Genomic DNA, 26,209 nt, shown 5'->3' on the forward strand with positions numbered 1-26,209 from the left:
AAGTTACTTGTTGCACACACAATGGGTCTAAACTCTTACCCATCTATCTGCGTTGTTATCATATCATAGAATAGAATAGAATAGAATAGAATAGAATAGAATAGAATAGAATAGAATAGAATAGAATAGAATAGAATAGAATACTGCACTGTGCACACCAGCTATGTTCTATGTTCTGAAGCTGCCTTTATGCTGGTCCGGTTGTTCTGTGTCACAGCGCCACACTGCCCTCATGGGGCTGGAAAGGCGAACTGCACTACTGTACTTTACTGCTGGGTCGGGGCACGTGATGACGCCAACGCCTCCCCCATTGGCTGTCCTGTCGGCTCTGGGCTCGATCACATGACCGCCTCTCCTGTCTCAAAGCGTCCTGTCTGTATTTGGCACTTCACACAGACAACAGGCTTGCTTTAAGTTTGGAGGGTTTGGTTTGTTTTTCGTGCTTTTTAGAAAGAAATAACTGGATTTAAATGTTAATGTGACAAACGAAGAGGCCACGACTGTTTTATGGAGGATTTCAGCTAACCTCGGACACATCAGGTGAATGAATGTAACGTAAGTCTACTGTAAACTGTTTCTTTTGTTGTTGTTGGTCTGCACTGTCAGCGACTTTAACGGTACACTTTATAGTAAATCCAACTACGTGTGTAAATTGGTTTATTCATGTAAAAACAGACACAGTTGTAGGTATTCTTGTATGGGCTGCTGGATCTATGACTATGAAAATCTAGCTAAATAGTTAGCTAACATTATATTCATCAGTGGCGTGCACAGGCATTTTTAGGGGCAGGTGCTCAAGTGGGAAAAAGGGCACCCCTCTCATAATTATTTATAAAGAATAAATACATACAGTCAGGCCCGGATTAACATTGTTGAGCCCGAGGGTGACCAGTGACCACACCTGAAGTGTTCCCCTCCTTCCACTTACATGTTAAAAACATGAAATTTACTATGGCAATAAAGACCACAGCCACCTTGCATGAGCTTATTGCTAAAGTAAAAGGTGAGACATTTTGCCAAGGACCCCCGCATCACTCCATCATTCTGTACACATTATTAAGCTTATGGGATGTTTGCTCGGGGATACATCCTGGGGTATTTGCCTTTAGCCTATACTGTATGTCATCATCATCATCATCGTCATCATGTGTCATTTCTGTTAGACAAAAATATGTTAAGTCAATATTTTAGTGTTTGTGCTGCATAGCTGTAATGCTTTGAGCCTTTCTGCTCACTTTCTCAGTCTTCAGTGTTCAGAGTTTGTCATCATCTCAACACACATGGGGTTAGCATAAAGTGCATGTCTGTAAAGGGGAGACTTGTGAGTACCCACAGTAGAAGCCATTCTCATTCATGTATCTTGAGGTGAGAGGTCAAGGGACCCCTTTGAAAATGGGCATGCCAGTTTTTCCTTCAAGATGTAGCCTACATTTGGCACATAATTTACCAATGGATGCCTTTATTGCCTTGAACTTCTATTTTCATATGACACCAGGCACTTCACTCTAGCTTTAAAAATGAGCCCACTAGAGTGTCTCACAAAAAGGGCACTTAAGTTATCAGTCAAAAGCCAAAAGGGCAGGTGCTTGTGGAGTGGCAGCACCTAGGGTCTATCTGTGCACGTCCCTGATATTCATCTTGTATTTGAACTTAATATTGCAAATGCTGTTTATCTTTGACTTTAGAGGATACAAACACTTTATTTGACTGCTTTTGGATACTTTAGGAATTTAATCACTTCTACAACTTGAGCCAAAACTCTTGAGTCACTTGTTACTCTGCTGTAATGTGATTTGTTTCCCTGCACACATAAACAGGTCTTCCTTGTCTGCTTGCTATCAGTGACGAGAATGCCTTCCTACAACTTTGGCCAAAGATAGTTTAAAGCTCTTTTTCATGTCCTTGGCTTTGTCTGTTGTATTATGTACAGCCACCCACATTATCTGTGTCAGGAGATACAACGGTGTCTTGCCCCTGTCTGAGCCAGAAACCACCACCATATTTATATTAACAGATGAGCAAATCACCTACTTGAACACAAAAGTCAGTCTAATCTGTTAGGGTAACCCTACTGTTAATAACAACCACACACGTACAGCAATGTGTGCAGAGAAAGAACTGACTACAGTATAATTATACAAAACCAAGATGCATGAAACTTTAATTCCAACTGCATACATGTAGTTTATCATGCCCATTGTTATTGCCACATGACCCCACAACTTCAATCGGTTCTCCCTCCCTCCCTCACTCCCTCCCTCCCTCCCTCCCTAGAGCGCTCTCTCTCTCTCTCAAACAAGCATGGCGCACACACACACACACACACACACATACACACAGACTCACTCACACACCACCATTACGCAGTAACGTTATGCACTGTGCCATTTCACTGTGCAACGCATCCCATTAGCCATCATCACATTAGCAACACAGTAAACAAGTAAAAAGCACAGCCCAGGAAAAACTCCTGAAAATAAAGTGATAAACTGATCATCTTCAGAGGCACCGATGAACACACACCACACGCATCGCTCTTGATTCATACATTAATAAGCAGTCATCATCAGACATAGCCGACCTCTGTTTTCCTGCCATTTCCCATCCTGCATCTTGTTTCGCCTTGACCAGTGTGCTGCTCTAGAAAGCTTTTTGTTGTGGTCATCACTTGTTAAGGGTTTTTTAACCCGCTGCCAAAAGTTTGACATTTAAGACCCTGCATCCATAGAGAGTCGCACGCTGCGGTTTCAATTTACAGAGTGCGGAAACAAAACAGAGTGGACAAAACCACTTTGGGGTATATGGCGAGGGGGAGGTTTGTCAACAGCCAATCAGAGTGCAGTTTGTGTGGTGGTCACTTGACCAATCGACATCAAGTGATAGACAGAAAATCCGATGAATTACAAAACAATGTGATTTGTATTGGCTCGTGTGATAGGCCCCTGAGCTCGTAGGCCCCTGGGCTGCAGCCCAGGTAAAGGCGTTTACAGACTCGTCCGTCAGAGCCTCGCCCCGCCCTCCCCGTATGACGGCGGGTGGACGCCGTCATGCGGGGAGGGGACGCTGTCGGCTGACGGGGGCTCCTCCAAAATGTAACTCAGCGGCGACGATACGTGCGTGACGTCAGCTGCACGAGAGTTGTGATTGGCCGTTGCCGGGACACCGGGACATGGAGTCAAATTATGACGACGATAAAGAGGTTAGTAGCAAATCCAAATCATTTTCCTTTGTGTGCCAACCTCTCCCTACTGCGTCGATTCTAAATAGCTTCTGTGTGTGTCGGAGGTTTACTGCAACCAACGTGCTGACTGACGTCCTAGCATGTAGGGCTCGCTGGCGCCGGCAGACGGCGAGACGGCTCCAATTCGAGGCGGACGGACGAGTCTGTTGTGGCCTTAAGCCCGTGCATGAAGGCGGCCTTGGGCCTCAGCTCTCACTGTCGTAGGAAAAACACTTCACACTGAGGAACCCCCTGTGGTGATTTGTGTTGACTCAGCAGCAGGTTGAAAATGAAGGATTTCAGTAGGATTTCTTGACTTGACACTATCATAAGTGAAAAATGAGGCCTCCATGATGTGATGTGAATATCATATCACACACAAACACATGAGACGCCTATCCTATGCTGAAGCAACACCACATGGAGTTTTATTTCGGTGTCCTTGTTAACAGGGGAAAGGAGACCGATCACACCGGCCACAGCGCGTTGACACGCCACGCTGAAGCCACGCTGCAGCGATAGTTTCGGCGTCTGGTCTGTTTTTCGCGTGAGCCGCGAGCAGTACATGAGTCCGGGTCCGTCTTAACTAGGCTTGCCTAGTCTTGTTTTTAACAGTGAGTACAATGACAGCAGAGCATCTAGCATGCAGCATGGATCACATGTTTCTCTGACCATCTCTCGTGACGGAGAGCGTGTGCAAGAGTGAGACTACAACTGTCATCGTTTTGGCCACATCGCTTCCTCTTTTCCATGCAATAAAACCTGATGTGAACCACACCTCACATGCCAACAATAAACCGTTTCTGTTGGTCACATATTTTTAGTTTTATATAGTCTAACCTTAAAAGTTGCAGACAAACAACATACAGTAGCCTACAACAGTGAACATAAGCAAAACATTTATTCAAAATCAGATTCAAGCCACAATTCATTATGTGAATGTTGAAACAGTAACCTATCTGTTATTGTTTTCTTGCCTTTTTCCTGCTTTTTGTGTCTCTGATCAAATCGCTGATGTTTGTTGGATGTTTCTAATCAAAGACTATGTTATAAACAGACTGGGTCAACTACATGACAAAGACATGTTGTATATGTGAATTTAATTCCAAAATTAGATATTTGGCAGAAAGAAAGAAAAAGTGTCCTCTTACAAGTGCTGACATGAAAGTTTAATGTCAAAAATGGTCTTACTGCTACTAGTCTCAATGCCAGACTACGTTACTGCATGCTGCAGAGCGCTCTCTGGGTCTGGGACACTTTCCCTCGCTGGTTATGGGAGGGAACCGTTCACTTGGCCGGTGATATGCCAGTGATGGATTCAGTCCTCCCCAATCAGTAACGACTTTGCGATCAAACGACACGGGAGGCGCACTGCGCAGCCCATTTTTCGAACCGCTCTCTCATCGGTGCTATGACCTGTTTCAACTGTTTCAAATTTCAACCCGCCTTCAAAAACCAGCAGTGGCTGTGAAGTGGCACAGACTCACTTATGTAGTATACTATGCGGAGCACAGCGATTCAACGTACTATTTGAGTCTGGGGAGAGACTATACTGCTACTAACTAGGCTTCAGAATTAATTGTCTACAATTGATAATTTTTTAATATTGGCATATCACCAATATTGAAACATTTAGTTTTATTTAGAACAGCCACTGTAGTTCAAAATATTCAGGAACGTTGCTATAAGATCCCAAATTATTTTGCTCTCCAAATCATTACGAATGAAATTATTATTAATCATCATCACATAATGTGGAAAAATAATGATCATTTTTGTCATTTATCATTCCCTAATACTGGTATCATCAATATATTTTAGCCCAACTATTGACTGATGAATTTCAAGTAAATGTATGTATTGTTTTGGGGCTTTATCCATGTTGTAAGGGGGGACAAGATCTGAGAGTCATTCTATGACTTCTGTAAATACAACATATGAGAGCTAGAGTGTAACAGTGATGACAGTCATTCTATGACGTCTCTATAAAACATAGAGAAGGTAAAGTGTAACAGTGATGTTTGTTTTGTTAGCGTGATGTTTTGTGTTGGAAGCCTGCAGGGTTTGGGGCTGGATGTGAGCCGTGTCTTTGTGCCGCATTCTCTCTGTCAGCTGGAAGCTTCTCTGTCAGCTGCTCACAGGCCAGGGTCAGGCCGACGACGAGAGACAATGCTGTGTGTGTGTGTGTGTGTGTGTGTGTGTCAGTGTGTGTGTGTGTGTGTGTGTGTGACGCACATGGTGCTTATGCGTGTGTGAGTGAAAAAGAGGTGCTGTGTTGCCTTGCAACTGTACCAATAATATGTGCTTATAATGTGCTCAAAAATCATGTTTAAGAACCACTAGAGTTCATCAAAGTGCTGCACAAAGGCAATAAATGTGTCAAATATCACTTAAAATCATCAAAATTAACGTAGAACATTAACAACATGGCACAAAAACAAAAGACGTACACATAGAAACAGGCAAATCAAGTCAGTAGTAAGGATGTAAAAATACACCTAATCTCAGCCTAGACCTCAAAGTGTGGAGAGAGCGTTCTGTCACACTAATTAACGCACTGTCATCTTTTTTTTTGGGGGGGGGGGGGCGTTACATTCTGGTAAGTATGGTCACTTCTCCGCCCACAGAAAGTGATGAATCAAATCTGGAGCGTGACATTTTGACTGCCTTCAAACACGTTAGACAGTTAGATCATCTCCTCTCTGGTCTCTTCGGTGTCTTTGGTATAAATACAGTAATACAATAATATGTAGATGAAGATATGAAGTTACATCTGTATCCCGTGTTCCCCTTGTCTGCTTTCAGAGCCACGGAGCGCCATCTACCCCGAGTTGAGAGGACTGTAGCGACCAGATCAGACGAGACACCATTTTTTGTCTGTAAAGATGAAGACAGACATTCCTTATGACAAAGTAAGCTGCTTTGTATGGAAAGACTCAGTGCAATATCCCACACTATGAGCAGTGCCCTGCCCTTGTCTTCATTCATTTGATCTGATTGCATTGAATGACTATCCCACTCAAATGTGAACAGCAGAGTATCTCTATCGTCTGTCGTAAACAGAATAGTCAACTCACATTCACATTGCTCTTTTCCCATTGAGTCCTACACCCAGTTTTACAAAGGTGCCACTTCACAGGAATATATCAGAAAGCCTTTTCCAACTTGTTTGACATTTATTCCACCAGTGCAGTGCCTGCTCACCCTGCTGTTTTTATTCCACCAGTGCAGTGCCTCCTCGCCCTGCTGTTTTTATTCCACACATGGATCTGAGCCGCATAGATGCACGGCGCAACATTGTTTGTACACATGTATTCTCAAATACATACTGCAGCATGCGCTAGGACGCGTCATCAGTGATGTTATCTGGGGTCGTAAGGTGTTTCGGGTCTGTCAACATCATACACCCTCGCCCAGTAGACCCAGCCGAGGCCAATTAAGACCCCGACTCGCGTCCCAGAAGCCGCTCACGGATCAGCCTTACTACTCTGTCTGCAACGTTGCTCGCGGGAGGGCTAAGCGAGAACGCCCAATCCGCTGCAATAGTGCTAGTGCTACGCCGCAGTATTGGCCCTTCGGTGCATGGAGGATCTAGGCTCTGTGGGTTACTCCCGGCCGTGCTCCTCCTTCGTCTCACCAGACCCTCCCGTGGCAAAGGCAATCCAGAGGCTGAGAGGATGCCTCGAGGACGCCTCAAGAGGGCCTGCGTCGAGCACCTCGCTCTAGCCTGAAGGACCCCAGGCCGTGCCGATCTTTGCGCAGATTTTCAGGAGGCTAATCCGTAGCGTTTGTGGATTTCTCCCTCACGAGAGAGCCAAGATGGGGTGCTAATCCCATGAAGTGCATAAGGTGCATGTGTAAACAATTGGTTTTAAAAGAGACATAAATAAATAAAAAGTTAAAAAATTGCATACAAAAAAAAAAAAAGTGCAAATGTTAGGATGCAGTGTTGTTGGTTCAAGTACATACTACATACATACAGGTATGTAGTCAAAGTCCTGACATTTACTGTAAATCTGAGTAATTCCTCATCTCTTCTCACATACCTATGCAGTTCCATACATCCCGAAAAGGCAAAAAGGCCAGCCGTAGACTCAAATTTCCCTCTCTTTCTATTGGCAGAGCTCTTGATCAGTGACGTAACTCGAGTGACGTCACCAAACCCAGCTCTCCCATCTCTCGTGCCTAGGCCCCTCCCAGCCAAAGTTTATAAAAGTGCCTGCACACCACGCTGGGCCTATGGAGTGTGTAAAATTGTTGAATAGAGAGAGAGAGAGATGCATAGTGTAAATTGTAGTTGTGTGTTTGTAGTATTTAGTAGTTTAGGTTTAAGTTTAGTTTTAGAGTACGTCAGATAGCCTAGGTTGTGTTTGTTTGTAAAAACATAAATAAAAAATAAATGTTCATCTGTTTGTTTGTTTGTTGAGTTTAGTTTAGTGGCCAGGGACAGGTTTGGGGGGCAGTGGTGGCCCAATGGTTAGAGAAGCGAGCTTGTGACCGGAAGGTCGTCGGTTCAAACCCCGGGACCGGCAGGATAAATCTGGGTGGGGAAAGTGAAAAGGCAGCGCTTGCCCCTCCCTCATTACCACCACTGAGGTGCCCTTGAGCAAGGCCCTTAACCCCATCTGCTCCAGTGAAGCTGATCAGTGGCCAGCAGATCAGACTGTGGTTGTACTGGTCAGCTTCCAGGTATGAATGTGTGTGTGAATGTGAACAGGGCACTCCTGAAAAAGAGAGCATTGCTCTCAGTGAGCCTCCCCCTGTATAAATAAAGGTTAAAAAAAAAAAAAAAAAAAAAAAAAGGTTAGGGATACTCATGGGTCGAAGGTGTTGTGTTCCCAGGTGCAAAACCTACACCGGTGTGCAGTGCATCAGTTTCCCGGAGACTCGGACATCAGGCTGGAATGGCTGCGACAACTGGGCCTAGCAGAGCCGCTACCTCGAGAGGGTGTTTGGCTGAAATCCTGCCTTCCCCCCCGGATAGTTTCTCTAACCCACTGCCCCAGTAGGGCAGCGCCGGTGTCACGGCCACCACCAGCAATACGCTGTGTTGTTTTATGTGAATATTTTGGCTGGTTAGAATGCATTTCAAGAAGCTGCTCTAGCTTTTGTACATTGTGTCTTCATCTTAATAAACATTTGATCGCACACACAAAACATTGATTATCTCGGGAGTGGAGTTTATTCTACTGTTGTTCTGCAATACAGCTTCAGATAAACGCTTAAAGGAACAGTTCACCCAAAAATGAAAATTCAGTCATTATCTACTCACGCCCATGCCCGTTGAAGGTCGGGTGACATTTATTAGTCCACAAAACAGTCCTGGACAGCAAAACACCATTGCAGCATTCTCCTAAACAATTGAAGTAGATGTTTCAAACATTAGGGGGAAAAAAAAGTAAAGAAACGGGCGCTAACATTTAAGACCACAGCATTCTTTGCTCCCCGTACGGCCCCTTTTCCCTCACCCCCCCTCCTCCTTGCCCCCCCCCCCCCATGACCCATATTCTCCCTACCCACTCCAAACCCACTACCATCAAATCCCCACTCTCTACCAAAATGTTGCCTTTTTAATGTCTTTGGTTTGACTTGATTTGTCCCCCGTTGTTTACAGATGGTGGATGTGGAGTGGAGGAGAGAAGAATCTAAAAGGAGAGCACAGACGGTAAGTGAAGACACACACGTCAAATAAAATGTATTTTCTAAGTGCTTATCAAAAAATCAGTTCATCACCAAGTCCTTTACAAAACACCAAAGGACGTAAAAACAAACAAATAATAGAGACAGCATCACAAGTCTCACATAAACACACACACTCAGAAGCAAAAATGAAAAAATGATATGGATACAAGGTTGATCTAAAAGCGAGAGCTGTGGATAAACTGAAGATCGGGGTGGGAGGGGGGGTCTCGGGCCTTGCCGAAGAGGCGGACTGCAGCCGAAAAGGAACTGGATGCAGCAGTTGCCTCCAAATGCATGCTATCACCCATTTTATAACACTACATGGTATATTTTTCAGGCTTCCTGCCCGCAATGACTTCACTGCCACACCAAATACCACATCTAAATGCCACACATCTGGAACAATGGGGACTCAATCTTGTTACAGAATGCTAAAGATATGATAAAGACATCTTCTGAGCAGATAACTACAGATGGGCATCCCTCTCTTGTGGCATGGGCAGCATGGAGAAGTAGGCGGGTTTCTTCTCGTTGACATTGAAGGGCTGACACCTCCTCACTGTCTTGAGAAGTGATTAGAATCTTCTGTTGTAGCTTTGCTCTGTACTCCGTCTCCCTCCATTCATCGACTACTGAATTTGGTCAGAAAGCTCGTCCACTGCTTCACGATCTGTGTGCCTGTGATACATTCCAACTCATGACGAGCCTCTTCACCCCGTAGAGATCTTTCACTGTTCTTGATAGAGTTCTCCTTGTATGTGACGAACGCAACATCTATTCTGCTACTCTGACTGCCTTCCCTGAGAGACATACCCAGAAATGTTGTGGCAACATCTCTGAAAGTAACGGGATCACCTTCCACTCTTTGGACCAAGTTCATTCCATCAACCACTGTAGCTGAGTTCCCTGGGAGTTGCTCTGCTACTGCTACATTTTTCTGCAAGTAGCTTTATTTGTCTTTCTCAGCAATCCATCTGGTGTGGACAGGGCCCAGGGCAATGGTCCAAGGGGGTGAGAAAGATTGACGAACGTCTGATTTGTTGCCTTGCACCATCTTCCTTACTGTAACTGTCCCAGGAATGCACTGTGGTGCTCAGCCGTTTGGCAGCTCCAGCATTCAGGCTGAACTGTGTTGTGCCTCCAGGAGTCTGTGTGTCTTTGTTAACTGTGACTTCAGTAGCCTGGTCCACAGGGATCCCTCCAAAGTGGTTGTTACTTGTCTCATACACAGAAGGATGCTTATCTGGGAGGTTTGCCATCTGTGCTAAGTAAGGCGACAGGTACCTGGCATCATTTCTTTTATCATAGGCAAAGCACCATGGGATCATGGTCCTTATAGCAATCGAGGTGCAACTCCCAGTCCCCCTCACGAGAGGCACGCATGCGGCCAAGTACTCTGTCCTCTACCATGTCAATGTATGACACCCAGAATGCAGAGAGCTCTCCATTGTTGTGACAGAGGTGTTCCACAGGGTTATCAGCTCAGCTAAGAGTGGACCTTGCAGCAGATTGTTCAACGTCTGTTGGTTCAGGTCACTGGCCATGTCTTTCACTTTGTCTAAGAATGATTTGATCATCCCACTCTTCTCTGGAATGCTGTCCTCAACCCACGGCATGAACTCTGCCCATGCGAGTCTCATCAGTGGTTCATAGAGGTACTGACAGCATGGTTATAGTGTTTACCATGAAGGACTCCGTTGATGGAACCCTCTGCACCAATTCCAGCCTTTAGACGAGCATCCTGAAATCGCTTTCCTAAGATGGCGACTTCATTACATATGGTATGGAATGTCCTCATTCTGAGAAGAATGTTGGAGAATGCTTCTGATGAACATCTTCTACTTGGCCTTTTTGATGTACAGGTATTCTCACCAGCTTCATCAGTAATGGTTTCTTTGGCTATCCTTTTGTCTGTCTGAGGGTGTATTCACACCTGTCTCGTTTGGAGCAGTTGTTCCAAAACAGAGAGCATCTTCCCCCTTGGTGCGGTTAATTTGGGGGACATTTCAATATGCTATGTAGCGTTATTAAATTGGTGTTAGCACATATTTGGAGGCAACTGCTGCATTGCTATCACATCTTTTCTAGCAGCAGGGGTGTATACGAGGAATCAGCCTGACGTCGCGACAACGCAAATCCCCCAGACGTGTGGCTGTTAACTAGTATGAGTTGTGCCAAACAAACGTTCATATCTCAAAAACTATACATGACATCGCTTATATTTTGACATTCTGAGTGAGAGCAGAAGTAGCTCAAGAGTCTGATGTAATATGCATGTCGTCATTGTCATGCTAAAGTTGTATGAACTGTCGCAGTTTTTAAAATGTAAACAAAATAGCCGGGGCTAGAGTGAGACATTCAAGGCAGCTCCATAGGGTCCCATTGCTGTTTCCCCCCGGAAACGCGGTTTGTTTACCAAAATGCTGCTCGGCTGATCCCTCCTATACCTTGCCAAAAATCACTATGAAAGTAGTCCCCCAAGATGGCACCCAAATTTGGGGCCCTGGCTCACAGCCTATGGCCATAATCATTGATGATCTCATAAATCACTGCTGACATCACTCACTTATGACATCATCACCAATGACATCACAATTGCTCGAGTGACATCACAGGTGACATCATCAGTGATGATATCACAATTGCTCGAGGGACATCACTGATTGCATCATCACTGATGTCACAATGGCTATGCATTTTGTGACATCATCTGTGATTTATGATATCACTGATGATGTCATAGTCATTGTGACAGCATCAGTGATGTCATAAATCCTCCCCTGCAGAGGCTATAAGTAGGGAAAAATCCAAAATGTGCCACAAGAAAGCTCAGCAGGTCATAAGACTATAAGTAGGACAGTATTTTTTTAATTAAATTGGTGAAGATGTCTGTCGTGGGCTTTGACGTTGGGTTTATGAACTGCTATGTAGCAGTAGCGAGAGCTGGAGTAATTGAAACGGTCGCCAATGAATACAGCGACCGATGTACACCAGCATATGTTTCGTTTGGATCACGAAATCGCTCTATCGGTGCAGCTGCAAAAGGCCAGCTTGTTGGCAGGAACACAGTCCAAGGGTTCAAGAAATTTCATGGCAGGGCATTCTCAGATCCTTTTGTCCAGCGCCAGAAATCCAGCTTGGTTTACGATGTTGAACAAATGACCACAGGGACAACAGGCATCAAGGTGATGTACATGGGAGAGGAAAGGGTGTTCAGCATTGAGCAGGTCACTGCCATGCTGCTGACCAAGCTGAAGGAGACAGCGGAGGGTGCGCTGAAGAAGCCTGTGGCCGACTGTGTGGTGTCTGTTCCCTGCTACTACACTGAAGCTGAGAGGAGATCAGTACTAGATGCAGCTCAGATTGCTGGACTCAACTGCCTGAGGCTCATGAATGAAACAACAGCAGTGGCATTGGCATATGGATTCTACAAACTGGACCTTCCCCCTCCTGAGGAGAAGGCCAGGACTGTGGTGTTTGTCGACCTGGGACATTCTGGATACCAGACCTCAGTGTGTGCCTTCAATAAGGGCAAGCTCAAGATCCTTGCTACAGCTTGCGACCCAGAGTTGGGAGGGAAGGACTTTGACGAGGTACTGGTCAAGCATTTCTGTGAGGAGTTTGGCAAGAAGTACAAGCTTGATGTCAAGTCCAAGCCCAGGGCTCTGGTCCGGCTCTACCAGGAGTGTGAGAAACAAAAAAAACTGATGAGTGCAAACTCCTCCGATGTGCCGCTGAACATCGATTGCTTCATGAACGACATTGATGTCTCTGGGAAACTGAACAGGGCTCACTTTGAAGAGATGTGCGCTGACATTTTGGCCAGAGTAGAGACTACACTGCAGAGTCTGATGGAAAATACCAAACTAAAGAAGGAGGACATCTATGCAGTAGAGATAGTGGGTGGTGCCTCCAGGATCCCAGCTGTCAAAGAGAGAATCTGCAAATTCTTTGGAAAGGAGCTAAGCACGACCCTGAATGCAGATGAGGCTGTGGCCAGAGGATGCGCTCTGCAGTGCGCAATACTGTCCCCTGCCTTCAAAGTGCGTGAATTCTTCATCACAGACACAGTTCCATACCCCATCTCTTTGAAGTGGAGTTATGTTGCAGAGGCAGGTTTGAGCGACTGCGAGGTATTTGCAAAGAACCACGCAGCACCTTACTCCAAAGTGCTCACCTTCTTTCGGAAAGAACCTTTCACATTGGAGGCCTACTACAACTGTCCTAAAGAGCTGCCCTACCCTGATCCCACTATCGGCCAGTTTTTGATCCAGAAGGTTGTCCCACAGGCATCTGGGGAGAGCTCCAAGGTCAAGGTGAAGGTGCGGGTCAACATCCATGGAATCTTCAGTGTGTCCAGCGCCTGCCTGGTGGAGGTGCAGAAGTCTGACGAGATGGAGGAACCCATGGAAACGGAACAGACAAATGCCAAAGATGGGGAGCAGAATAAAATGCAGACTGACCAGAATGAGCAGATGTCTCAGGGAGATGGGCTGAAAGAGACGGAAGAGAAGGCAACTGAAAATGAAGAGATGGAGACTGATCAACCCCCACAAGGCAAAAAGGCAAAAGGCAAAACAAAGGTGCTGGACCTTCCAATTGAAAACAGCCCACAGTGGCAGTTAGCAGATGACATGCTTAATCTTTTTGTAGAAAATGAGGGTAAGATGATTATGCAGGACAAGCTGGAGAAGGAGAGGAATGATGCCAATAATAATCTAGAAGAGTATGTGTACGACATGAGAGACAAACTACGTGGACTGCTGACGAAATTTGTCAATGAATCTGACCGAGATTCCATGTCATTAAAACTGGAGGATACTGAAAACTGGTTGGATGAAGATGGAGAGGACCAACCCAAACAGGTGTACATTGACAAACTGGCAGAATTAAAGAAACTTGGCCAGCCCATCCAGGAGAGGTTTATGGAAGCGGAGGAGAGACCTAAAGCATTTGAGGAGTTGGGAAAACAAATCCAGCAGTACATGAAAGCTGTCAAAGCATACAAAATGGAGGAACAGTACAAGCATTTGGACGATGCAGATGTCACCAAAGTGGACAAGCTGGCCGGAGAAGCTCTGATGTGGATGAACACTGCCGTGAACCAACAGAGCCTGACGGTGGAGCCCTCTGTCAAAGTCAAAGACATTAAGGCAAAAACCAGGGCACTCTTCTCTGCTTGTAACCCCATTGTGACCAAGCCCAAGCTGGAGCTTCCGCAGGATGACAAGCCTGCAGAGCAGAACGGGCCCGTCAGTGGACAGGAGGAAGCCCAGGAGGAAGCCCAGGACGACACTGCGGAGAGGGAATCGGCTGAGAACACGGACAACAAGCCTGAGACCGTGGACATTGACTAAAGCACCTCCCCCCACACACATGGCTGTGCCTCAGTCTGAACCAAGCGCACCCTTCTTCACCTCAGTGTCATCAATGTCCCTTTGCAGATGGCACGATGGAGAGAGAAAGCAGCTTTTACGGTGTGGCCACTAGGGGCCGAGGCGTCTGCAAGTAGGAAACGCGTCATCTCCGACCTACTGTATGTGCATTCGAGCTTCAAGTCGCAAATCCATGGATGATAATAGCATCAGCTATTAGACAGCTAACAGCTAATAACAACTTTAACTTTAATTTAATTGTATGGATTTAACCAACTATTGGTATGCTGATTGGTGTGAAAATACTATTGTTGAAAATAAAAATAAATGTGCCAAAAATACATACAATTTTATTTTTTTCACCGTATACAATGTGGGTGGCCATGTTGCAATGACGTCAAATGACGAGCTGGGAGCAACTAGGGGCATACCTGAGTTTGCGAGTAGGAATTTGCGACCTCAGAGTTAGAAAGGATTGCAGAAAAAGTGGCCAGGTCGCTGAAGATGTCATACACTATATTCCCATGAAGGAAAGAAAGAAAGTTGCCACTGGCCAGGTCGCCGAAAGAAAGTGGCCAAAAGGAAGGCACCAGGTCGCCCGCCAAAAGAAAGTTGCCAGGTTGTGGCTACGCACCCTGAGTTGCATGCACTCTGTCAGAAATGTGTATTTCCATTTAAATACTGTATGTTTACGCTTTTCTTTTTTACAATCAACTCTAAATCTATCTCTAATAAAATTATTGTTAAACAGAGAAGAGTAGTGTAGTGTAGTAGAGTAGAGTTTTATTATTTTTCAAAATGTTATTTTAGATTTAAAATGTAAATTGTCTATACAATTTCACATCACATCAACATTTATTTTTGGCCTATGGCCCTCCATCCAGATACATTTTTGGCCCTTCACAGGAAAGAATTTGGCCACCTCTGACATAGATCACCGGCCATGACGTTATTAGACTCCGTGTCTTGTCTTCCACATAATTTCACTTCCAGTTCTGCTTCTGGGTTTTTATTGTTTTGTCAGCTAAATACTGAACATCAGAGGTGGGGACTTGAGTCATATGACATGGATCTTTTTTAATTACTTGAGACTTGAGACTTGGATTCTAGTAACTCCAACTGGACTCTGACTTGTTCTTTGATGACTTGAAATGCTTTCTAAAGTCTTGACTTGAGGAATCTATATTTAGACTTCAGACCTGACTTGAGACTTGTGCCCCTGACTTAACATTCAACAGTAAATGTAATCCAGACTCTCCCCTCTAGTATTACAGGTGTGTGGTTGGTCTGGCCACAGTGTTTGCAGTGCTGCTGGCCATCATGGCCCTCCATCACCTCCTGATGGTGGGGGTCTCCTCCCCCCACCCCGCACCCAGCCCCCGGCCCAGCCTGCCCCTCGCCGAGTCCTGCTCTGACCCCTGCAGGTAAGCAGACCAGTAAGCAGACCTCCACACAGACGAGACAGGGTCCACAGACCAGTAAGCAGACCTCCACACAGACAGAGACAGGGTCCACAGACCAGTAAGCAGACCTCCACACAGACAGAGAGAGACAGAATCCACAGACCAGCATGTTCATTCAGCTTCTGAGACTGTGTTTACACTGCAGCCCTGCATGCTCACTTACAAATGTCTGCCCATATCTGTTTTTTGTTTTTTGAAGGATATCTATTCTAGGATGTAAATCATATCTGAAACCGGCAGTGATGTCAAAAAGACACATGCATGCAGTTAACAAAAATAATCACATATAGTTTTAAATATAGTTTTTCCAGTTGCATTTTTTATTGCTTATAATGTAGATATCTGTTCATTTGTTTTTTGTTTTTCCTTTCTTTCTTTATTTAACCTTAATTATGCTGCTGACAAAACTCCAGTACCCACTTCCGCCGTTGTTTTTTTCCTTTGTTTTTCCCCCGGCCTTTATTTGTTCATGTCAACCACGCCCCCGCCGTTATCAGAGACTTTTAATTGACTACTGGCCACTATTGTAGTAAATAGGGTATTTATAGAGTATTTATCGATCTATCTATCTGTTGACTTATTGATGTATCTGATCTGACATGTTTAAACCTTCTCTGTTCCTCTGATAGGATTGTGTTGGTGGAGAGCATTCCTGAAGGTCTGGAGTTTAATTCCAGCACCACCCACCTCTCCATCTACCAGGCGTGGTTGGACCTGATTGGCGAGGCTCGCAGCAGTCTCGACATCGCCTCTTTCTATTGGACGCTCACCAACCAAGACACCGGCACTCAGGAGCCGACAGCCCAGCAGGTCAGCTGGCCCTGTGATTGGTCAAATGGCATTCATTGGTACCGATGAATCACAATGATTATTTAATGGATGATTGCACATGGACACTTCTTCTCAGAGCCCAGCAACTGATCTTCCTTTGTCCCTGTGTTTTTTCTATTTCTCTACTATGTTATGGTTATGAATAGTTTACTTCGCTGTGCTTTTGCACAGTTTACCTTAATTAAATTTTATTTATATGACATCCTTAAAGTGGGAATCTGCAAGCTTCTTGTTTTTTGTCAGTTTTGGCACATGAAAAGAAAAACAAACACAAACACACACACACACACACACAGACACACACACACACACACACACACCACACATTTACTAAGGGGCAATTGTTGTGGTGTTTCTGCACTGCACTTCCCAGTCAAACTGTGGGCACAGCTTGGATTTTCTGTTTATGCAGTTTGAGTTACTATTGTCTTAGTTCACGGTAACTACCCAGTAAGAACTGTTGATTCCAAAGAAATATTCACAATGAGGTCAGAGGCTTCCTTTCATGGCAGCCCTCATTCATTACAGATGGCAAAGTAGATTTGAAAAAAATCAGCCAATCAATCAGACCTCTTGCCCAAAATTTTACATTGAATCATTTTTTAATAAGAGCAGGACTGTAGCATGTGTTTTTTCATTGACATTAAAGTCGAGCTGAAATGAAAAATGACTTTTTAACTATTTTTGATCACATCCCTTGTTATACAGTGCACCCATTTAACAATGTACCTGTATGCAAAAAGAAATCACAAAAATCCAATTTCTTTGGTGTTTCACATTTCTTCACATCAAAAGTCAACCATGCTGAGTGCAGTCATAACAATATCTACAGACCATGTGCTGGTGTCAGGTAGTACAGTACTATCAAATTTCAACCAATAATATGACATGACAGCTGTCAATCAATCATCACGGCTAGGAGAAAATTCTGAGCAGGCAACATGGCTGCCTACATGGGCAGATTTTTCTAGCCCATAAATACGTAACATACTGTACAATAAAATGAATGGTAATGTCTTCATTGAATGTAGAATTCAAAGGACATGTAACTGGCTCATTAACTCGCATTCCAGAAATATTGTTATTTACCACGGCTTGTCGGACGCTTCAAGGGGAGCAGCCAGCACTCTCCCTCGCCTTGGAAACGGCTGCCCACCCGGAGGCAGCCGACCACCCGGTCCCAATCTCTGGTGCTTGCGCAGTGAGCCAGCCAGCGAGTACACACTCCACAGGGCTGTATTTACATTATATTGTGTTTGTACATAGACTGTTATTGAAACGTGAACGGTAGGTTTCAGATTTGTCCTGTAAAATGCATTATTTTGCGGTGCGGAATGTGGACTGCTCAGAGGCACAGATCACTCGCTGCTCACATTCAGTCAGTCAACTCCAGTCCCTAATCCCAGACACGCCCACTTTCCAATGGTCAACTCAAACTCCTCCACACGGTTTGTCCCGCATCTCTACCCTGTTTCAGTCTGAATACGTCACAAAAGAATCACAGACCCTGAGAATCCCATTTCAGCTCGACTTTAACATTCAAATGATTTCCTTGCTGTGTCACAGGGTGAGACCATCCTGAAGAGGCTGGCCCAGGTTTCAGGGAAGCTGTCTGTTCGTATCGCTGTCAACACGCCGCAAGAGAGTCAACCTCAGCATGACCTCCAGCTGCTCAGCAGCTCAGGTGACACACTTGTACATTTGCCATATATAGTAGTACTTACTGTATGCCAGCTAGGATTACTTACCGGTACATCTAGTGTACGTACTGTATGCCAGCTAGGATTACATCTAGTGTACGTACTGTATGCCAGCTAGGATATATACTGTAGTGTACTTACTGTATGCCATCTATGATTATATATATAGTGTAATGTAATCCTAGCTGTATGCCAGCTAGGATTACATTGTAATTTCATGAAATCAGTGTGGGCGGCTGGAAGTCGCGAGTCGAGTGAAAGAGAATGTGAGGTCACATTATCAGGATGGTTTTAACCAGGCTACTGCAGTCATGCCATCACAAGACAAAAACCTGCATAATTGTAGTTCAAATTGGCTAAGTGGGTGGCAGTGTCAGTCACGATTGTGATGTAATCAGTGATGTCACTTGAGCAATTATGATGTAATCAGTAATGCAACTCGAGCAACTGTGAGCCGATGGCGCCTAGGTGGGTGGGTGGTGTCTGTATGTCTGTCTGTCTGTCTCTCAGTCAGTCACAATTTTGGGAGCCTGCGGAGTGGGCGATTTCCGTAACTGCAGCCATGGCATCATCTCAAGTCTCCACCCTAGATTCCTAGTTTATTAAACTTGGTAATTGAAGTGATTCTGATTCTGATCATTACTTAAAGTTATAATCTCAAAGATTTTTATGTAAATAAATGTCTGTTAAAGTCACTATCTGAGTTAACACAATGGTGATTGAGCCTATGGCCCATTGATGGAAGCCTTTAATTTTCAGTATTGCAGCATTTATGAACTGGGTGTCTGTGGAGACACCCCAGAGCGGGTGGGTGGAGCTAACACAATAGACTCACTCTAACATTACAATGCAACATTGTTTGGATCACACCTGCAATTACTGCTTATCGCCATAGGTGTGGCCAAAGAGAACAAAACCGTGATCTTCAACATTATCACTTTAATCAGAAGCACGGCAAAGCGATAACTACAATGTTTTTCTGACAGCTGTGTGTGTGTGTGCGTGTGCGTGCGTGTGTGTGTGTGTGTGTGTGTGTGTGTGAGCGGCCAACTCGACTTTATTGCCGTTTATCCCTGCAACAAAGGCTGTCAGGCAGTGACAGATTGGCAGCATCTTACTGAGATCCCTTCTCAACTCACCACTATGTGCGCGTGTGTTTCAGGAGCCAACATCCGGAAAGTGAACATGAGAGAGCTGACCTCAGGCGTCCTCCACACCAAGTTCTGGGTGATCGACAAGAAACACATCTACATTGGTAGTGCCAACATGGACTGGAGGTCTCTCACACAGGTATATATACACGCACACACACATGCGTGCGCGCAGAGGTTATCAGATTAACACTTTTATGTAAAAGTCAATGTAGTGTCACTGTCACAGAAGTAATCAGGAAAATACATGTAGAAACATATTTGATCCATCTTTTGTCCGTTGTTCTTGTCACATTGAAGGCTGCATTAGTGTACAGTGTTGATGTGGACCTGTATGGCAGGCAGCAGGGAGACACTGCTGTCTGCATCTTATCAGCAACAAGCAGACCGACCCATGACTGTGGTTTTCCAGATAACTTTGAGCGCATGCACGTGCACACACACACACACACACACACACACCCACACACACACACAAAACTGGAAGCTTTGATGTGAGGCAATAGACATCTGGGTTCATTTCTGGGGGTTGGGGGGCACTGCTAAGCAACTGAAGTCGGGAAATGTATCTTGTGTTATTATAATTTGAGAAGTGTCCGTGTGTGTGTGAATGAGCAGAACTTGCCGTTTTACGTGCGATCGGGCTGAAACTTTCAGGGGGTGTAAAGAGCACCCGTGCGGCTGATGGAGGGAGTTTTGTTTTATTAGGTGATTGCCCTAATTACCTAATGATGTGATGTCATCAGTGATGTCAGTGATGATGTCATCCTTCCTGGGTGAGGCTAATAAGTTCAGTGATGATGTCATCAGTGATGATGTCATGTTCCAGACCAGGGGGGCCTAACTCACAGGGGAATCCCCACGGGTTTGCTAGTAGAAGAAGAATTTCCAGGTTTTGATAAGTTTGTAAACTGCACAAAAACGTTTGTGGAAAATTGTTGTACCGTCCTAATATTTAGATACAACTAGACAATTTATGTGGTTTTAGACTCTCATCTCTCATTTATTGCTGTGAAGAATTAACTTCATCTATATAATGATATGGCAAGATGACTATCTGCGTAAATCATTCTGAATACCAAAATCTTAACAAGAAATCAAGAAATTAAAGTCTGGAAAAATGATGGAATCTTGTAATTGAAACTGCATAGGAATCCCTGGGAACTTGGTAGGAGAAAATAATTTCCAAAATTCTTTCTGTGATGTATTTTACTTTTGTTGTTCTCTCACTTATGCCCCAGTTTAACAAAGCTAGATTGAGAATATGTGTATTGTGCTCCTCTCCCTGGCAGGTGAAGGAGCTGGGTGCCGTGGTCTATAACTGCAGCTGCTTAGCAGCAGATCTGGCCAAGATCTTTGAAGCCTATTGGTTCCTGGGCCAGAGTGAGTCGATCCCGTCTCCGTGGCCCAGCAGCTTCTCCACCCACTACAACAAGGACACGCCCCTCCAGCTGCCACTCAATGGCACGCCGGCCAGCGTCTACCTGTCGGTGAGAGACGGGGGGAGTAATGTCACCTCTCTTTTGAGATTATTACTCTTAATCCAACTGTATAATAGTGATGATCAAAAATCAGTCAATTTCCTATACAGGTCCATATGAATGAACATAAAGGGTTAGTTATGTTAACCTGTATGGATTTATTACTTATTTAAAGGGAACCTATTATGCTCATTTCCAGTTCTATATTTTATTATTTTATTATGGGGCTCCACTAGAGTAGCTTTGCATGATTCACATGTAAAAAAAAACTCCTTATTCTCCTTATCTTGTACTGTCCCTTTATGCAGCCCGTCAGTTCAGCATCTGTCTGAAACGCTGTTTTAGCTCCTGTCTCTTTTAGCAGAAACTACTGTGAAAAAGAGTGGAACTCTAGTGTCAAACAAATATTCATATCTAAAAAACTATACATCGCATTATATTTTGACATTATGAGCGAGAGCAGAAGTAGCTAAAGCTGAACCGTTTGATATAGTATGTAGTGTTAAAGTTGTGTGAATTGTCCGTTTTAAAATGTGTGAAGCCAATTTTGGGTCGTACAATTTCACCAAACAAGTTTTGAAAGCCATTGAAAAGACCTTTGAATTTGATGTCCAAGTGAGTGTGGAACCCTGTTGCAGGAATAGGTGAATTATGAATCTTGAAATCTGATGCGCAGTTCAAATAAAACAGGACCTTGTGTAGACTATCAAAGAAAATTCCTTCAGAACAATCAAAAGGGTCCAAAATGTGAAAACTACATCCAGTAGGACTTCACATGGCCACTAGGTGCTGCCATTACTCCAACTATTTACACTATAATACACACTCATATGCACTGATGATGTAACACACATTGTCATTCTTTAAAAGCATCTTATCCATTGGAGTCAATGTCAATTTTTCCAACTTATCATTCTCTGAATTGCTCTCTTTCTCTCTCTCTCTCTCTCTCCCTCGCTAGAGTTCCCCTCCATCTTTCTGTGCTGCCGGCCGGACGCCAGACCTTCAGTCCATCCTCAGTGTGATGGAGGACGCCCAGCAGTTCATCTACATCGCCGTCATGAACTACCTGCCCACCATGGAGTTCTCTCATCCCAAAAGGTAAATCCCACAGCTGTTCAGGTAGCTAAGAACCATATACCACTATAGGAGGGATACTTCTCAAGTGTCAGTTAGTTGGTGTAGTTGGTGTGGCATCTTCAGTTGTCAGCACCCTTCTCCCCGACCCAGAAGTCACCAGAGTTCTTCATGTCAAGGTTGATTTTGTCTGAGGCATCTCCATCTGAGGGGATGTTACTGTTGGATGTGATTTAGCACAGAAAGGTGAATCTGTCACCAGTGTACTGTGAGTTGTGACTGAGATAACAGTGGAGAGAGAAACTTGTGATAAGAATTATTTAATTGTGCTACTTTCTGGGGAATGAAAGTAGTCGGGATTACACTGTTCCTCGTGATGCCCGAGACCTCCTGGAAGACCTGTTACCTTAAGACATAATAAATATCCTGCTTTATTAAGCTTTTGGTGAGTCCATGTGACTTTTGTTTACAAGGTTCATTTGTAACTGGGCAGTGTGAACCTAAACAAACCTCTGCAGGTACTGGGCTGACATTGACACCCAGCTGAGACGAATGGCTTATGAGAGGCGGGTCAAGGTGCGTCTGCTGATCAGCTGCTGGGCCAGCACCCAGCCCATCATGCTGTCCTTCCTCAGGTCACTGGCCGCGGTCCAGGACCCCAAGAGCAAACTGGACATCCAGGTGGTGAGTAGAACTTCTGCTTTTCTTTACAAAAAGACCAAGGCTGAAATATGGACTTGAAATTAGAGAATTACATACGCTGACATAAATCATCTGGTGGGAGTAGTGGTAATCCTTGTTTAGGTTACAGGCTGGGAGTAATTTATAATTAGTAGTATTACTAGTAGTATCATAATGTTGGAGAGTACACAGTTAGTAGACGTTATTCAGGCTCCAGAGCCAAGTGAATAATGATCACAAGAGTATGCACATCCTGAAATAAACAAAAGGATAACCTGATCACCATGTGTCTTTCTCCAGAGGCTGTTTGTTGTGCCTGCTGACCCCAAGCAGAAGGAGATTCCCTTCGCCAGAGTCAACCACAACAAGTACATGGTGACTGACAAGATAGCCTACATTGGTAAGGGCACACACACTGCATGGTTCATGTGACTTTACCCCTCATTCTTAAAGAGCTTATTTGCCAAAAAGTGTTTTCCTTTAAAGTCCCTGGAAACCAAAATCCACAAAAATGTTCTAACTATGTTATTTAGGGTCTTATGTGAGTAATTGTGTGGCTCAGAAAGTATGAGCCATTACTTTCAACCCAAAGCCTTAAAATCGCCACTTTTCTACAAGGTCTGGATTTCCACTTCCTCATTGAAGAGAGCGGAGCGCGCAGTGCTAAAATGCCAGATCTTATCACACACTGACACACACTGACACACACAGTAGCGCTGTGCACTCGCAGCGCAGAGATCTCTTCCTCTCTGTAAACCCTCTCTGTCTGTGCTATTCGTCGAGCAACGCGCAAACACACACACACAAACTCCATCTCGAGGTCTCCTCCGAGCAGGTCTCCTCCAGCAGGTCTCCTCTGCTGCAGACAGGACACGCCCACACAGTCCGCGGGAGAAAATACACTCTAAAATATAATTGATTCTCATGACTTTTGCCATGACTGTCAAACCTAAATTTATATACTTTGCGACGTTCATCATCGTTCAAATTTGGCTGGTGGCTTATTAACATAGGTTCCTGTGATGTGATTAACTCAAAATGCTAAATAATAAAACATTATTTCTGGTTTCCAGGGACTTTAATATGGTCTCTTTTTATGAAAAATGACTATGAAAGTGAAAAACAGTCTTATAACTGGACCACTTCAATTGTATTACCTTCATTTTATTATTCCCTGTCCCCTCGTATTTTTATGCAAATGGTATTTGTTATTAAAATGTGAGGCAGCTGGATTCACACAAGATCACAATCACAAATCCATCTTGCCACGGTCCAGTCCAATCTATTGGTTTGAATCCGAACCACCGGTGGTTCGCACCAATCAGCATCCAGAGGCAGACAGATGGTTCATCCAATCACCTGCCCAGTATTTTTTGAAAGTGCCTGTCCCAAAACGGTTTCCCGAGTGACTCGTTCCCAGATGGTTACAGTATGTGAAAACAAACCATCTGGCAGCACCAGGTTAATTAGTTACATGGCTAAAATATGAACCACATCTGTGCATTTCCATCTGCAGGTACATCTAACTGGTCAGGCGACTACTTTGTGAGCACAGCCGGCTCGGCACTGGTTGTCAACCAGACTGCATCACAGACGGTGGGACCAACCGTCCAATCACAGCTGCAGGCCGTGTTCGAGAGGGACTGGAGCTCCGCCTACAGCACTCCTATCACCCAGCACTCTAACCTCAAAGACATCTGTTAGCTGGAACTCTGTCTGCTGCTCACCAGCTCAAAGAAGCCTTGAGCCAACATTACAACGCAGTAACACTGTATCAGTTTATCAGGCAAATGTGCCATGAGCCACACAATCAAACCAGCACTCATATAGTGCAGCAGACAACATTTCCACTCTGACTCACCTAGCTGTGTCTTTACCAGACTCAAACATCGGCATAACACATGCCGTTTGGTGGACACTTCTATTCAAAGCAGCTGGCAGTACCATGGCTGCATATCATTCAGTCCATTTTGTCCATTTTGCACTTGCAAGGTGGAACAACTGCTCATAGTACAAAATCCCATTGGTAGGGAAACATTGAAGTGATGTTCCGTGGTGGCTCAGCTCTATAGGAAATTAATGGACCTCTGGTGACTTGTTGATCGTGTTGCTCACAGAGTGAACACAGCCTTAGTGCCATACTCCGTCTGACCTGAGGGAACCTTAGTTTTCATGTTTATTTATTACCCAGAGAATGTAAACTACTCACTCTTTTTCAGCAACACTGAGTAACACACAGACGCACTGGGGAGTTGCCCGAGATAATTATTTTAGGGGGAGAATTAATCGCCCAGTTTTTTATCCCAGCTGGCCGAGGGAGTTGAACCACAGCTTCCGGTAATAAGTCTGGTAAGCTTTTAGGTTGCTAAGCTCCACCGGCAGACCAGTCAGCAGCCATGTAGTCTGTCAGACATTATAGCATTTAGCCGCGTGTCCTATTTAGTAAATTACAAGTTTCTACAACTCATGGTCAGACAGCAATGCCTTTGAAAAATCTCCAACAGAGATGTGGCTCATTGTATGAGAAATGTCATTCTTTGGTTTCTTTCTTTCTTTTTTTCTTCCCTTAGTGTTAGTAACAGTAGGGGGCGCTGTTTAGGCTCGTTCAGGTACAATGCTTTCTTTCAGCTGGCTCAGTCTGATCAGCGTATTGATCCGTGTGTAATTTTGAAGATCAGTCACAATACATTACGTTATAACTGCCTCTATGGGAGTTAGCTTATCTCAGGGAGAAATAAGTTTGAATCAGAATGTATTTTTTGATTGATGTCTTTAGATTGCTGGACTTTGGTATACTTAATAAATGCTTAACTGGAGTGCCATGTCTGCATTATAATTTTTTTGATCAAGTTTTTTTTCCTGATGCTAATCCGGCATCCCACCAACAGACACGGCCAATTGTGCCTGTATGGACGCCCAACCAAGCCGGAGTTAACATGGGGGCTCGAACCTGCTGCGACCCTCATGTTGGGATACAGGGAATCTACTGCTGCACTACTTGGACACCCCCCTCTGCTTTCAACTTTAATCTTTTTAAAATATGGTTCCAGTCTTCAGGGTCATTTTTAATCAGGTTTGCGGCAATAAGTGTAGATAAAAGATTTAGAGAATTTCGACTATGTGGAGTGATTGAGAGATGGTTGCTACGGCAACTGTCCAAATAGGCCAGTGATATAGTAAACATAAACAAATAGTGAACATGTTTACTGGTAGCAGCATGCTTTTAGGAAAGCTCTGGGGCAGTTTTTTAGTGCCACAGATCAAAGTCTACATATCCTGTTTCTGCAGCACTATTCTTAATAAACTGGATCCTGAATCCAACCTGTATCTGGTCTATTTAAAGTGCTTTAACATTTTCTGCACTCTGATACAGATTCAAAAAATGTATCTGATCCCAGCTAGTCTGGCTTTTGTTCTGAATGTTAGTTAAAAGCTCTTGTACCATACCAATTCACCACATCCTCTCCTCTCTCAAGATTCTTCATCACAACGTTGCCCCAGAAAGAAATAGAAGAAATAAGACAGCAGGAAAGACTGTAGACTCTGCA

At 44.4% G+C, this 26,209-nt stretch overlaps 1 protein-coding gene and 1 pseudogene across 2 annotated transcripts; both read left to right on the plus strand.

Annotated features, from left to right (window-relative positions):
• Positions 1 to 413: 413 nt before the first annotated feature.
• Positions 414 to 25,874, plus strand: pld3 (phospholipase D family member 3). Its single transcript, XM_083637774.1, has 12 exons — positions 414 to 555; positions 6,026 to 6,132; positions 8,835 to 8,885; positions 15,544 to 15,701; positions 16,370 to 16,550; positions 18,138 to 18,255; positions 19,434 to 19,561; positions 20,715 to 20,912; positions 21,865 to 22,004; positions 22,499 to 22,664; positions 22,962 to 23,061; positions 24,178 to 25,874. Exons 2-12 carry the CDS (start codon positions 6,106 to 6,108, stop codon positions 24,363 to 24,365), a joined length of 1,455 nt encoding a protein of 484 aa, XP_083493900.1. The 5' UTR covers positions 414 to 555; positions 6,026 to 6,105; the 3' UTR covers positions 24,366 to 25,874.
• Positions 11,788 to 14,259, plus strand: LOC310777358 (heat shock 70 kDa protein 4 pseudogene; annotated as a pseudogene). Its single transcript has one exon. The product of its transcript is annotated as a heat shock 70 kDa protein 4 pseudogene (transcript).
• Positions 25,875 to 26,209: the final 335 nt, after the last annotated feature.

The sequence above is a fragment of the Poromitra crassiceps genome, assembly GCF_964638095.1.
Source record: "Poromitra crassiceps genome assembly, chromosome: 5".
Taxonomy (NCBI): Eukaryota; Metazoa; Chordata; class Actinopteri; order Beryciformes; family Melamphaidae; genus Poromitra; species Poromitra crassiceps.

Excerpts from the sequence above, each read along its gene's own strand:
- pld3 (XM_083637774.1), top strand. The coding sequence starts at position 6,106 with ATGAAGACAGACATTCCTTATGACAAA. Across the intron at positions 16,551-18,137 it reads AGGAGCCGACAGCCCAGCAG|GGTGAGACCATCCTGAAGAG; the intron begins GTCAGCTGGCCC and ends GCTGTGTCACAG. Across the intron at positions 19,562-20,714 it reads ACTGGAGGTCTCTCACACAG|GTGAAGGAGCTGGGTGCCGT; the intron begins GTATATATACAC and ends TCTCCCTGGCAG.